General features: G+C 39.1%; 2 protein-coding genes across 5 annotated transcripts; one reads left to right on the top strand and one right to left on the bottom strand.

Moving 5' to 3' along the window:
- Positions 1-887: 887 nt before the first annotated feature.
- Positions 888-3,290, bottom strand: LOC119740010 (vesicle transport protein SEC20-like). Of its 3 annotated transcripts, none has more exons than XM_038215199.1 (6): positions 3,209-3,290; positions 2,273-2,365; positions 2,046-2,137; positions 1,639-1,746; positions 1,404-1,519; positions 888-1,088 (listed from the first exon to the last, which is right to left on the bottom strand). In XM_038215199.1, the coding sequence occupies exons 2-6, from the start codon at positions 2,330-2,332 to the stop codon at positions 901-903; spliced, it is 564 nt and encodes a 187-aa protein (XP_038071127.1). In that variant the 5' UTR covers positions 2,333-2,365; positions 3,209-3,290; the 3' UTR covers positions 888-900. The 3 variants fall into 3 exon arrangements, with proteins under 3 accessions (XP_038071127.1, XP_038071124.1, XP_038071126.1); XM_038215196.1 differs by lacking the exon at positions 3,209-3,290 and adding an exon at positions 2,911-3,169; XM_038215198.1 differs by lacking the exon at positions 3,209-3,290 and adding an exon at positions 2,763-2,892.
- A 10-nt stretch (positions 3,291-3,300) lies between these two features.
- LOC119740007 (ectonucleoside triphosphate diphosphohydrolase 4-like) lies at positions 3,301-14,406 on the top strand. 2 transcript variants are annotated; one of them, XM_038215192.1, is made up of 10 exons: positions 3,301-3,439; positions 4,205-4,584; positions 4,773-4,923; positions 5,152-5,315; positions 5,487-5,641; positions 6,445-6,614; positions 7,346-7,676; positions 8,601-8,683; positions 10,858-11,019; positions 12,071-14,406. In XM_038215192.1, exons 1-10 carry the CDS (start codon positions 3,432-3,434, stop codon positions 12,318-12,320), a joined length of 1,854 nt encoding a protein of 617 aa, XP_038071120.1. In that variant the 5' UTR covers positions 3,301-3,431; the 3' UTR covers positions 12,321-14,406. The 2 variants fall into 2 exon arrangements, with proteins under 2 accessions (XP_038071120.1, XP_038071121.1); XM_038215193.1 differs by having other exon boundaries at positions 5,487-5,614.
- Positions 14,407-14,856: the final 450 nt, after the last annotated feature.

A 14,856-nucleotide genomic window follows, 5' to 3' on the forward strand; every position in this document is an offset into this window, starting at 1 on the left:
GCATGTCCATTTCTTACAACAAACTGATTGGCAAGTCAAATTTTTAGCATACATGTACTTTGATTTTTTTTACTCGTATTCAGTTGGTTTTGTAAAACCAGTCAACCAGTAACCTGCAAAGAAATTGCGCAACACTGCTGCCACCATAGTGATAGAGACAGAACACCATTGCGGCATGCGCATGGTGCCCACATGAAGATGTTACAAGTTTGTGCACATTTAATACCACATGCACACAAACAGCACACAGGAAGCAAGTTCCCCACACTGCAGACAAATTCAGGCATGTCATCACAGTACACCCACGAGGCCCACTTCAATGGAGAAACAACTGTGTGTGCTTGTGTACAAAGCAACTGGCCCGTGATGGATTATCTGAACAATAGCTAGCACAATGCTTTCGCCATTGAAGGGGGCCTTCGTAATAGAATTTCTGGCGTGCTTGGATTGGTTTACAATTGTCGATAGTCCCAGTGCCATAAACCGTTTGTGCAGAGTCTATAACAAATACAGCAGACTCTGTTCAAGGCAACAATAACACAAATACTTTTCTGAGCACATGATTTACATGCAAGCATGAAACCTGTCTGTTCTATTCTTCCATATGTTATCCCCACCATAAACTCCAAAACCGAATCCAGCTCTCTCACCTCATTAAAACCCAACCCAACCCCACCATACTTTGCCCATCCCCACCCACACCCCTCTTCCCCGATCAACCCAGCCCCTCCCCACCCCTTCTTCACCCAAGCAAACTGCACCCATCCCAACCCCGACCACCCTTCCCCAGCCTACCACCACACCCTGCTCTTCCCCAGCTGAAACCCAACCAAACCGCACCCCACTCTATAACCCCCCCCCCACCCCACCCCACCCCAACCCAACCCCCTTCATCCATCATCAAAATATCCTCTTCTTCAATATATAGAGCACCGTTGCCAGGAACAGCGCCACAGCTAGGAAGATGAGTAACCTATCTGTCAGCTCTCGTCTGTTGTACTTGGTCAGTAAGCTACGACTTGTCTGAATCACTCCCCCCATCCCTTTGAATTCCTCATGTGTGTCCGAGAGAGTTGCTGATGATTTCCCTGCAAGTAGAAAAAAATGTAAAACGTGCCATCGTATTCAACTTGCTAAGTACTGGATCTGACACATTTGCAATTTAACCTACATGCATTCAACACTATCGGGGGAAAGTTGCTTGCATTTATTCAAACAGAAGATGTATTCATTGCTCAGTTTGAAACAAAACGGGACAAATAAAAATTGCAATCTAACAAACCAATGGCTTGAACCACAAGAAGATTCCAGATGTGGTCATGTGACATTCAGGCTATTTGCATACAGCCCTCTGATTGGCTGGAACTTATGAATAACTAATTTGTGATGTTTATATACTGTACCTAGTACTTCATTGGCCAGATTGCTCTGTGCTACATTGGCCGCCATCATTCTGTTCAGACTCATCAGATTATCAGTAATGTTGCCAGCTGTCTGCGCCAAACTCTCTTTATTCATTCTGTTATCACAAAGAAAAGAAAAATACACAAGAAAAAAAGGCTCAAGTTACTTTTAACGAACTGAAGGAACAGGTTATTGGTAGAACCAAAAACTATACTCGAGTAGAAATATAATCACCTTTTCCTTAAATCAGGGTCTGTACCGCCTTGAAGCAAACTTTCTCTTTCTTGTCTGTCAATTGCCATCTTACAGGATAAATTAGCTTTCCTGATGGACGTCTGGGTACTGCATAAAAAAAGACACAATTTCAAAAGAATAAATGTTAAAATCATATTCTTGACTCTAAATAGAATTAACTCGCATGTGAATAAGCAGGTTGGACCATATTAATACTCCACTACAAATGAGCGACAATTATTTCAGAAAAATAATAATAAAACATGACACTATCCACAGACAGTTGATGTTAAGTTTTAAAGGAATTCCAAACTTCGACAAACGTTTTTGTTTTTCCCTTTTTTCTGATTTTTTTTTTCTAAGGGAACAGAACTGTTTGAAAATCTACTGCTCACATATCCAGTTACCTTGCCAACTGTTTGCGGAAGTTTCCCACATCTTTGAGAATGTCTAGTCTGTCTGTTTCTTTGTCTTGCTCATTTGCGATTCGTTCCAAATCCTGAAATGAAAATAAGTAAAAAAACAAAAACAAAGCAAATTAAAGTACACTGCTTGCCTACAATCACAACTGTAGTCCAAATAAAATGTAATCTACGCTTCAACCAAATGTTACCACGGTAACACATTACAATACCTGTATTCTGTTTTGCGTTGTTTTCATTTGTTCTTTTATCTTCTGGTTGACTTGATTCATATCATGAATGGAACGACAGTTGCTCCGGATTTCCTAGAAAGAAAAGACGGACAATTAAGATCTGTTGACTGTTACATGGGCAGGAAATCATTTTTGTTTTTCATTTAATTTGGTGGCGTACGTTTACAGATAGGTCTACTGGAAATAAATATAGCATGCAAAATTTTTTTTTTTTTATTTTAATTAGTTTCAAAACTTTTTTCAGTTTTTTCACTTATTTTATTTTATTAGAACTTAAGTTGAAATAAAACAGACAATTTTCTCAAAATATAACAAAAAAGGTTAACTAAAGGTTTAAAAGTGTTTCAGGTATAACTGCTTGGGAGATTTCATTTTGTGAACCTTTCAAGTTCTAAGAAATATCCTAGGCTCTCTACATTTTGGCAAAACCAATGAATTGCTTTCCACAAAATGCAAAGTGCGCCCTCACGGTACACGTCGTGTTTCACTAGGCGAAATTGTACGGCGTATGCCACTGATCGTTTTCCAAAAAGTTGACAACATTCACGTGGATATTTCATTTCAGTAACCGAAGGAGATAGTGCCGATGATATTCCACAAGAACGGTTCAACAATACCTGAATGAGGCCGTTGATTTTGAGGTCGTACGCAATGATTTCTTTGGCAACATTTCGCACCTCGGCCAAGTCGGCCGCCATTTTGTTTGTTTACTAATCAGAAAGTTCGTTGACCCAAAAATTAAATAAAACCAAAAAAAGCGATGATAAGTCACTTTTTTCTTGGAAATTTCCAAATTGAAATATAAACGAGTTCATCCTTAACTTATATTCATAAACAAGTTCAGCACTTTAACCCATTTTCAACGAAAGTGACACGTGTCCAATAAAATTCAATTGAAGAATTATAGTCTGGTACCCCTTTCCGATGTCTGTGAATTTCACATTGACGTGAGTCATGTACCAGATCAGAAATCGTCTGCGTTCTTTTTGCGTGTGAACGAACCGGCGCCAGCTGTGCGGATTTTCTTCGTGGAATGGCTTCTTTAACAGGCCTTTTAACTTCATATTTCACGAGACAGATAACGTCATCTTACAGAGTATTGTTGATGTACTTTGATGGTACTTTCTGCAAGTTATAGATGGCTAGGTATGTCACATATTCAACCGCTTCCAAATTTTACAAAATGCAATCGCTTGCGAATTGCTTGCTTGTCAATGCTTGTACAGTTGTAAGTCATTGTAAGTTGTATGTTTAATACTCGCGCTGCACAGTGAAAATCATTGCAATATTTCCCCGACCCAGCCCAGGCAGTAATTTATTTATTCAGTTCAGTGCAGTCATTACCTATTAATAATTAAGAGTTCCAAAATAAAGTGCCATTTCCGCATAAAAAGGTTGCTGTTGAGGTTTACATGTATGTTATGTCTCATTCTATTCTCATGACTCATGTACATACAAATGATACATGCATGTAAAAATATTAATATTAATAATAATATTTGATATTTTGTGCGTAACCATGCAGAAGTGAAGTCCAGTACTATTGTAGTTTATTGTACCCTACAAATACAATCACCTCTGATACAGAAAAATTAAACAATTTATGGGAAATATTTCATATTTAAGATATTTCACATCGGTTATTTTTTTGAATCACCAAATTTGATGCTGAATATGTTGGTTTTCGTTTTAAAATCCCTTGTAAAAATCTACACTCCAATGTCACTCTCTATACCACCGTTGAACTTCCAATTTCCATTTTTATAGAACGTCATCACATATTTTTTATCATACTGTGCCACTGCAAGCACTATATACACTACAGCCTAAAGGTTTTTTGGCTGTATCACTACTGCAGCTACTTTTACGAATTAGAGATCAGGTTAAATATTTCTTCATCCTTCTCCTCAGATGGAAGCCAACCTGCCTGCATCTTCCTGCATCATGGCATATCAACCTCCGTCTCACCACCAGCAACGTACGACGCACCGCCTGCCTCTTCTTTGCATTAACTCTCATTGGACTCATCCTCATCTTCTACCTAGAGGTTGAGATGACCCCGGTCATGCACGACCCCTTGAACGACCTCATTAATAAATATGAACTTCTAGAGGTCACCGATACAAAAGATGAGAATTTGTACTATGGGGTGGTCATTGATGCAGGGAGTAGTGGAACCAGGGTATATGTGTACTTTTGGCCGAGGCATATCGGGGACACCAATAGACTGCTGCGGATCCATCAGATGCGAGACAAACGTAGGAAACCAGTCGTCATGAAGATAAAACCAGGTAATGATGTAAAAATCCTTAGAACTTGGAAATTGGTCCAGTATTACAATTTGCATATGTATGCACCTGTCAACTGTACAACTGTAAGACAGACCCCATTTTGATGATGTTTCACAACGTTTACCCTTGACAACAGCTGTGTGAAATGTTAGTTCTTATATTTTGTTTGTTTGTTTGTTTGTTTTGAGGTCTTGCCACACTGGCCAGTTCTCCATCAGAAGCCAGTGATTACCTGAAGCCACTGTTAGACTATGCAGCAAGTCACATCCCTAGCGCTAAGCATCCAGAGTCACCTCTCTACATACTGGCAACGGCTGGCATGAGAATGCTACCCCTCAGGTACCTTAAACCAGTTTCAAGGTTGTTTTCCCAGGGTCACACTGAACCAAATAATTGCAGAGATTTGAATGAATTACCACCTGAGCACTCTATGGTATTATTGAATTTTCAGTGAATAAAAACATGGTACTAAAAAAAAGTCCAGGTCTTAAAAACACCCACTGTCATGTAAACTTTGAAGTTCCAAAATTGTAAAACTTTAACGTCGTGTGGTTTGCATTCTTACAGCCAGCAAGAAGCCATTCTACAAGACCTGAAGACCGACATTCCCAAGGACTACAACTTTCTGTTTTCGGACACGCAGGTGGAGGTGATCAGCGGCAAACAGGAGGGAGTGTATGCCTGGATTGGCATCAACTACGTGCTGGGAAGATTTGACCATGCTAATGATAGTATGTATTTCATGACTGAAAAGTGTGAATCTGAAATCCAGAATGTTCTGAATCCCAAAACAATTTTGACATCCTGAACCTACAACAAATCCTAGAGGTTACCCTTAACCACTGGCTGTAGTTGCACATTCCTTGTAGCTAGCACTCATTAAAACTTCCATTTTATTTCAGATGACGCCATGGTTGAAGTTGACGTTGCTGGAGAGAATGGACCGGTTTCTGTTCTGCGTACACGCACCGTCGGCATTCTAGATATGGGAGGTGGCTCGGCACAAATCGCTTTCGAAGTCCCGCACACCGTAAGCTTCGACGGGTCAGACCCTCAGGTGTTGTCAATCAATCTAGTTTTGGTTGATCCAAACCGCACCCTCCCCTCCATCCAGCAAAAAAAAGTCTTACCATCCTTGCATTTTGGCTAATCCATTTTGAATTTTGTTATAAGAAATAGCAAGATATGTTGATGTTTCAGTAGCAATTGTAAGGCTTAGGAAAATGCATGAATTAAGGCTAATTTGTACTCATGCAAATGTACAATGCACAAATTTCAACTAGGAATGTTTCTTGATGTCAAACTTGTTGTGCGTTTCATTTGTGTGAAGCATGAATCAACTGTTACTTACCATAACCAATAATTCCTGCTATAAAATCAAGCAAATACCCTTTAACAGGGGTGTGAAATCTCAGCTTTAAAGCTGATTTCAGCTTTTTTTTGTTTTGGATTTCAGCTTTTTTCCCCTCACTTGCTGTGTACAACAGTATAGGAGATTTCCAGAGTTCAGTTTTTTACACCTTTTTCAACTGTTTTCAGCTATTTCTATCTGTGGTCATTCACACCCCTGCTTTAAGCAAAGTATGCAGTCGCACCAGTACTAGCATGCTTTTCAAACATACATGTAGGAATTGACTTAGAGTAAGCATAAGTATTTGTGTTTGCCAAATGTATCATTGATTTTTGTTTAACGGAAAAGAATTGGACCATAATTCATTCACTCCTGATTTCACTTGTGATAGACATGTGATTGAGATGTGATGGACATGTGATTGAGATGTGATGGACATGTGATATACATGTGATGGACATGTGATTGACATATGATTGATATATGATTGACTTGCTCCTCTTTCCCAGGAGGATGTAGCCAAAGGCATGCTGGCTGAGTTCAACCTCGGTTGCGATGTGCACAAGACTGAGCATTTATATCGTGTGTACGTCACCACATTCCTGGGATACGGAGGAAACGCTGCTAGAACGCGTTACGAAAAAGCTCTCGTAAACACCACATTCAGCAATACAAAAAGGTAAAACAATAGCAGCGATAAAGTGGATCAATACTTGTACCAGAACTGGGGATTTATACATAGAAAAGTTTGCATTGACTTCGGAAAGGTACCTACCGATTTAATAAGAAAATCCCTGCTCAAGGTGAAGATAGGACTGGAACTAAAAGCCCTGTGAAATCATCCTGCTTGAAATGGTATAATTCAGAAGAAAACATTTGTCAAAGGGGGTTTAAGAAAACATGCCCATTGGCACAGTAATTGTAAGTGCGTTAGCAGAGGAATCCAGTTACAAGAACCAACAAATTGTGCATATGTTTTCTCTGTTTTCTCAAAATGTATAGTTGCCACTGGGCTGAAACTTCAACAAGTTAGTTGTTGTGCACCCTTTTTAAGATTTTAAGCGATTTTGTTGCTTCAAACAAGAGACCGATCTGTTGGCCCTAGTGCTGCAACATTTGGATCAGGCACAGCCGTGAGTGCGCAACCAACTATCTGACAAAAGTCTGAAATATGTGCAATTAAGCATGATACATTCAGCAAAAACATGGAAACGTATGTACTGTTGCCCAAGTTTTCAAAAACTTGACACTTGATCACACCATAAAACCCAATTAAATTCCAGTGTCCAAGACACAAGATAACACCTGGATGTAATTATCTGACAAGTTGAGAAGCTGAAAATGTATATTCATTATTAAATACATGATTGCATATATTGGTAAAAATACTCATTTCCATTTTTCTTTCAGTACTGCCAATCCTCCGGGTTTAAAAGAAGATTCCCCTTACCTGGACCCTTGCCTACCAGTCCATATGCAAGACAAAATCACCCACGGCGGCCACACAATCTACATGAAAGGAACCGGTGATTATAAACAATGTCAATCTTCCCTGGTCCCCCTCATGAATCTGACGGTTCCCTGCCCCAAGCAGCCGTGTTCGTTCAACGGTGTCTTCCAGCCCGAGATTGAGTTCCGAAACAGTGAGTTTTACGGCTTCTCCGAGTATTGGTACTGCATGGAGGACGTGCTTCGCATGGGAGGAATGTATGAGTACGTCAAGTTTGAAAAGGCCGCAAAGGTGCGTCAAAGGGTTATAAAAATTGGCATTGTTGTAGACGAGTCCATTGCAAGTCAATCACAAGTCCAATCACAAGTCCAATCACAAGTAAAGGGATGAACAGTAACAATGGAATGCCTTTGTCATTTGAATAGTTTGTGATTTTACTTGCGATGAACTTGTGAACTTCTCTACAACATTGTAAAATGGCAACAGTAGACATTTCTCTATTGCCCGTGAAATACAGAGCTAGAATAGCTTTGAAAAAATTGGTCCCTTTTTAAAAAAAAAATAATTTTTTTTTTTACCTTGCTGATCTGAGCCGTGAACAAAAGAAAGCTGTGGTATTATTTTGGGTTGAGCAGCCCATTCTTGTTCCTTTTGGAACATTTTTTGTCATGTTCCCTGAATGTGTTTCATAAATCGTGAACTGTTGAATGAGTTGGTGCCAGACTATTTATTCATTCTAGCCTGACTTTCCTTCTTTTTTTTCATATATGGCTTAAAACACTAGGGTATGTTTAATTACAAATTCTAAATATTCATCAGAGCAGACTGGTATTAATTTGTAATGTCATTGCTACATTTCTCCACACAAGTTCCAAAAATGAAGATTTGACCTCACTATCAATTAAATGTGGCCGACTCGTGAATAAGGCCAATTAGAGAACACCTAATTGGGGTAACTGGGGTGCATCAACTGTAATGGAAGTGGTATGATCTGTATTAATCCACACTGTCCACATAATCTGCTGATCCTGTTGAGGATTATTGTTGATGTTATTTGCATATTATTAATTCCCTTTTAGCTCTGCAGTGGAAAAAAAAATAAGTTGATGTATGCTGAAATCAAAGTCATAAAAATGTTTTGGGTGGATCTTAATGGCACATTGGTAATATTTCCAAAAAGTGATTTTTCATTGTGTGTTTGTCTGTTTCCTTCAGGATTATTGTGCAACACGGTGGTCACTAATCCAGGAGCATCAAGATAAAGGATTATACACCAAAGCAGATGCACACAGATTAAAGTGAGTACAAATTTCAAATTCAATTTTTTAAAAGTCAAATTTGTTTTTTGTAGTCATACATGTATTGGACTTTAGTTGATTTGTTCAGTACAACCATCAATATTTCCAGAAAAAAAATATTTAAAGCAAAACATCAGAGCGTTCAAACATTCAAATGCCCTTTTTTCACCATCGCTTACCCCCCCCCCCAATATTTTGTTAAGAGTGCCCTTTTTTTAACAAGTGCCCTTTTTTCTGAACAAGTGTCCTTTTTAAAAAGAAGTTGTGCCCTTTTTAGTCCCATCTGCCATGTATCGCCCTGAAAAGCACCATATATTGTCCATAAGTGTGCACAACCGTCGGTTTTAAACAGCGCCCAAACAGCGCCCCCATTGACAGATGGTACCAAGGCCCCCCTTCCCCCCCCCCCCCCCCACCCCCGCCCCTATTTGATTTTACGGAGGCCAAGTGTCCGGAGAAAAAATACGTGTCTCCATTTCAGCACGGATGTGCAAGTGCCCTTTTCAAAAAAATTTACCTCCCCCCCCCAATAAAAATGACCATGTTGACCCACTGTCACTTATCCTGCTGACAGTTGGCCACTTGGTTACCGTTGTCATGGGTATAGCACGTAAACATCCTGTTGAACTTATAAAACAAAATGACTCGAACATATAAAACTATTACTGCTGTAATCCTTGAAAAAGCCAATTACAAGTTTTGTACATTCTTGACTTGTTTCCCCTCATCCTTAATGAGTTGATGATCTTATCTTGCTGCTGTGTGTGGGAGGCCGTCTCGTTAAGACGAATATGCTTTCTTCTAAATATTCTGGGTTTTTTTTCTATATTCTGTTCATTTTAGGTTTTCCGCACACACAAGGGAAGATCAATTTACTGATTCCAGTTTCCAGTGTGCGTTGTTTTAGATTGAAGTATTCAACCATTACCACACTATGTGTTGAACATTGACTATTTTGTAAATAAACGTTTGGGTTGTTACATGTAGGTGTCATTGACATCAAAGTTGTGAAGCCTGATTTCAATTTTCAGTTTATAAAATCCTGTTATTCCCCTTTTGAATAAATGATAACGTAGCATCGAAACAGACAAACAAACTGATCAACCGAGGTCAGAGGGGGAAATAAGTTGTTGACAAGTGAAGTGTTTTCGTGTCCTCCAGGCAGTTTTAACGAGTCCAATTAAAACAGAGCTCTCTAATTCTGCATCTTGAAGTTTGCAATTGTCTGATTATGTTTTCAGCGTGCGTCACTGCCATCACTTAAGTTGGCAGTCCGCCAGCTTACGATAATAGATAGCATGGCCTTAATGGGAAACGCACTAATCACGGTTGGTCTGTCTGGAGTGGGCAGGCCCGTGCGTCATTACATCCTCGTTAGGACTTCGGGATAACTTAAAATATTCTCTGATTTCTTCAAATGTTGGCATGGAGCCATAAAAATGTCTTGTTATTGTGGATTTTCTGCAAAGTTTGTACTGTGCTGTTATATTTACTCATTATTTTACCTTCCCCACTTTTTTTTCTTTTAAGAATTTGGGGTTAGCAAACTTTTTAAAAAAAGTCAACTAGAAATAAACTTGATTTTAGTATTTTACCTACTGTGCAGACTAGTCCAAAAGTTTTAATAACCTGGGATAAATGAAGACAATAACAAACTGTATTTCATATTCGTTTATCTGGCTTTCCAATTTCATAAACATAATTCAGTAAATTTTTCTCTGGCTCTTGTATATGTGGATGATACAACTCTGCAGCTGTAATGCAATGAAACCGTTTATTTCTGGTTTTCTCTTAATTTTGGTCACGACACATATACAGAGATAAAAAACTTAGCCTGCATTAGATTGTTTTCCCTCAAGTCAATTTAGAAGGTTTCATATCCACCTTTAATAGGTGAATAAATTAAGACTTAATCCAAAAGAGGGCTTAAAATTGAAAACCCAAAAAGTTGCAGAAAACATTTGTGCAGTTGCAGGTTTGACTCTCTCAATAAATGACGTTAAAACAGTTGCAGGTTGTGTTTTGTTAGTTTTCTGTTCTTAACAGAACATCCGTTTTATTTATTCATTCAAATTTTTTTGAGGGGGTGTTATGGGGGCGGGGGTATGAAACCCAAAGAAAATTAGCATGCCATTTGATTATAGATTTTCGTACTCTTTTTTTCTTTTTTTCAGGTACCAGTGCTTTAAGTCGGCCTGGATCACCACAGTCCTTCATAAAGGCTTCGGATTTCCTGAGAATTATAAATACCTGCGCACTGCCAGCCTTATACAAGACAAAGAGGTGCAGTGGACATTGGGTGCCATACTTCACAGGACACGATTCTTCCCACTCAGGTTAGTCATGAATGTATGCAAGGAGCAAGCCTACTCTGGGTCTGTACATGTTGGAAAAAGACAAGTTGATTTCAGACAATGTGTGTCAGATTGGTGGCAAATTGATGCAACATCGTCTTTGACACTAATTTTTTGTACATTATTTTGTAGCATCTTTGCACAAGAGAATCATACTCACGAGTCAGTCACAAGCCGACTACAAGTCAAGTTCAGATGTAGTCACAAGTCAATCACAACTCAATCACCAGTCAATCCCAAGACATTCATATAAATCACCAGTAAATTGACGATAATCACAAGTCAATCACAAGACAATCCTAATTCAATCACAACTTCTTGAGTCTCAATGCAAATGCTGGTCGAATAAACTGTGACAAACATCACATTGTCATTGTTCATCCCCTGGTACTTGGACCTTACTTGTGATTGACTTGTGATATGACTTGTGATTGAATTTGTGGACTTGTGAGGAACATGTGATTGATTTGTGATTGCCTAGTTAATGACTTGTTATGTGACTTGTGATGGACTTGTGATGGACTTGTGATTTGACTTGTAATGGACTTGTGATGGACTTGTGATTTGACTTGTGATGGACTTGTGATTGACTTGTTATGAAGTTGTGATGGAATTGTGAAGGACTTGTGATAGACTTGTGATGGACTTGTGATTTGACTTGTAATGGACTTGTGATGGACTTGTGATTTGATTTGTGATTGACTTGTGGTGGACTTGTAACAAGCTGTAGACCTGACTACAATTGACCCTATCGCGGTAGAATCACGTTAGAATCGTGTCAACGCAGCTTGTGAAATATTGTCCAATTACATGATATACAAATGGACGCGGAACGCGCAAAATCCGAGACAAACAAAGTTAACGTACAAAAACTCCATAGGATTGTCTAAGGGGCGTGGCTAATTTGCAAACCGCGATAGGTCAATTCTGCATTTCTGCCTGAGTGTTTTCACATTTTTACCTCTGAAGGTGTACATGAAGTTACACACAGAATTCATTCTCCAGTCCTCTTTTGTCTTGTTTGTTATTATAGGGAGATCCAGCTGGGCGTGTTTCAGAAGCAGGTCCCTCCTCCTTGGGTCCACGCCTCCCAAGTCTCCAATCAGTACATCCTCATCAGCTGCTTCGTCGTCGTCTGTATCTTCATCTTCTTGTACCTCCGCTGGTTGAGGGTCCTGGGACCCAGACCGCTACCGAGGGTCCCGACTATGGCCTACTTCATGACGGATGAGGGGCAAATCCAAGAAGGGATACAGGAAACTGGTGCAGTTCTGCTCAGTTAACGGTAGGATCACCCCTCATGGGTAACATGAAATCGCCCAACTTAAATGCACTTGGAGAATATTTACAGAATATATACAAATCATGGTTTATTTTATTAATAAAGGATTTGTTGTGAAAATGCTTTTGGAAATTTATTTTGTATTATGTTTTGTTTTAATTGTATCAAAGAATTTATGTTTTTGGTTTTTGTTTGATTTTTATTTTGTGAGGAGGGGGTGGCTTTGTACTTGTTTTGTTCAGTTTTATTTATAATTCCATATCATTCCTATATCTGTCAGTTTTTTGCTTTGTTTGTAAGGAGTTAATCAAGAACAAAATGTTTTTGTTGTCTTGGATTGAATATCAAGACAATCAGTAGTTTCTGTCCTATTCCTATTGCACAAAGTGCAATTCCATAAAAAACCAAAAATGTATTCAAATGACATGTTGAAGCTTCCCATTTGCGCCTTAATCCTAAGATTCCTCTCTACCCCAAGTCAGTAGTTTCATTAAAAAAACCTAGGATTTGCAGTATCTCTTGTACTGTACAGCATAGTCAAGACAAGATTACTTTTAGTAACTTGGGGCTGAAAGAGTCCCAATTTTGTTTCATTGCATGGGATATGCCATTGGTTTCCAACATAATTGCTGGAGATCGGTAACAAAAAAAATCCCAAGCTATTTTGGCTATGAGCTATGGAGAGTTGGGGGAGACCACTGGCAGAGACATTCCAACGCATTGCTAAATCACGCTTGACACTCGACGCTCACGCAAAGACGCACGCTATACGGGGCTCTTGAAAGTTGTCAAATAACGCCCTCTCTTGTTCGCGCATGGAGCCCATTGTCACCATGCACAGGCAGACTCATTGACACATGTCTATACACCTGGTTTTACTGGGTTGTGTACATTTACAATAAATTTAGTCTTTATTTTAAACTTGAACAAAGAAATTGACTGGAGCAGGGTTTTGAACCTGCAACCTGTGGTTGTCCATTTTTGACGATGTCTTTTAAGGGGTGCTGGTCAAAAGTCATAAACCTGTATGCCATGTAGTCCGGGATCATGCCCAAAGTCGCGATGCTAGCAATATTGACAATACTGCAAACCTGGGAAATAACAAACGGGGATCTTGACGTCATAGGTACGAGAACCAGCACTCACATGCAGCGTGTCCTGCATAGAGAGCTCTCATCACAAGTGCTACTGCACACGGTTCAGTCCAAGGCATTGTAAGCCTTGACCAAAAATCAGGAAGCATCACCGTCCGCTTGCAGGGAATTTTAATGAAGACACCTCTACTTAAACTCAGAACACTATTTGGTCGCCGGCAAAAACTAAGGATGGATTGTGTTCTGTGTATGGGAACACATATTAAGCATACAGTATTGTTACACGAATATTTATCAGTATTTAAATGTTTGAAAAAATATATTATCATGTTACTACAAAATTGCATCATGCATACTTAAACATTTTTTTGAATGCATGTTATGCAAATCTTTCACAATTAATAAATATTTTATTTCCAGGGAATTTGTAAGTCAAGTGTGTCCTGGGTTGATATGGGTCATAATTATGCCAGCTTTTCATTCTTTATGGGCTTAGCCTTGGTCAAGGCGCTCGTCGTTTCTATCCGCAGCGGTCGCTATATCTCGCTAGCTTGTATATGTTCATGCATAGCGCGCAATGCAAAAATTCAGCGCGAACAGGGACCTCATGTGGCCAAGAGTTATTATGCAAATAAGTTGGAACTCGTTATAAGTCTCATGTAGATGGTGTTGTCCATAGCACCACTGCTAATCATTGTGATGTAATACAACTGCCTCAACATAAACTGCAAGTTGACTGAATGTTTGTCATAAAAAAGGCCACAAAGTGCATTTTCAAATGGGACAAACACAATTTACTTTCTTATTGCGACTTTTTAGGTTTTTCTTGTCAGCGAACTTTAGTTCTTTTGTTCCTTTGCTTTTCCTTCATAAACTACAATCTTTTTCTGATTTTCAGAATCAAAATGTGCATGTAAGTGGTCTGGGTACATATATTTAAGCTATTTTGGGAAAGTAATTTCAAATGTGTAAAATAAATAAATTTTAAAAGATCAGCGTGTACAGTACTTTATTTTCATTACATGTAAGCTTTGTGGGGTATTTTTTTTTGGGGGGGGGCGGTTTTGGAACAGTAATGGTCCCTTCCTGTTTGAATGAGGTAGCAAGTAATCATTCACATGAGCAAACTGATTGATTTAGGAATGGACGGGGAGACATAATCAAATGATTGTTACACAACAACAAACAGCAAGCTGGTCAGAAAACCTCTTTTGTGGAAGTGCTCAAGAGGGACACTGGAACCGACAACTGACCAACTCGGCTGATGATTGCCCAGCTGCGGTTAACTGAGTAGTAAAGAAGTCGTGAAGTGATGAGTAAACACATCTGCACACAAACACTGGAGGGATCCAGGAAGGCACTAACATCAGATATGACACTTGTCCATTGCTACTTTCACCGATTGACAGATATTTACATATGCTATCCCTAAAGAAGTCCAAG

Source organism: Patiria miniata, unplaced genomic scaffold (assembly GCF_015706575.1).
Source record: "Patiria miniata isolate m_02_andy unplaced genomic scaffold, ASM1570657v1 HiC_scaffold_4, whole genome shotgun sequence".
NCBI classification, from domain to species: Eukaryota; Metazoa; Echinodermata; class Asteroidea; order Valvatida; family Asterinidae; genus Patiria; species Patiria miniata.

Coding starts and splice junctions, on each gene's coding strand:
- LOC119740007 (XM_038215192.1), top strand. Junction 4,924..5,151: donor ATGAGAATGCTACCCCTCAG/GTACCTTAAACC, acceptor GCATTCTTACAG/CCAGCAAGAAGCCATTCTAC. Junction 6,615..7,345: donor ACATTCAGCAATACAAAAAG/GTAAAACAATAG, acceptor TTTTTCTTTCAG/TACTGCCAATCCTCCGGGTT.
- LOC119740010 (XM_038215196.1), bottom strand. CDS start 2,991: ATGGCGGCCGACTTGGCCGAGGTGCGAAATGTTGCCAAAGAAATCATT. Junction 2,138..2,272: donor CAACGCAAAACAGAATACAG/GTATTGTAATGT, acceptor TTTTCATTTCAG/GATTTGGAACGAATCGCAAA. Junction 1,089..1,403: donor TCTGGCCAATGAAGTACTAG/GTACAGTATATA, acceptor TTCTACTTGCAG/GGAAATCATCAGCAACTCTC.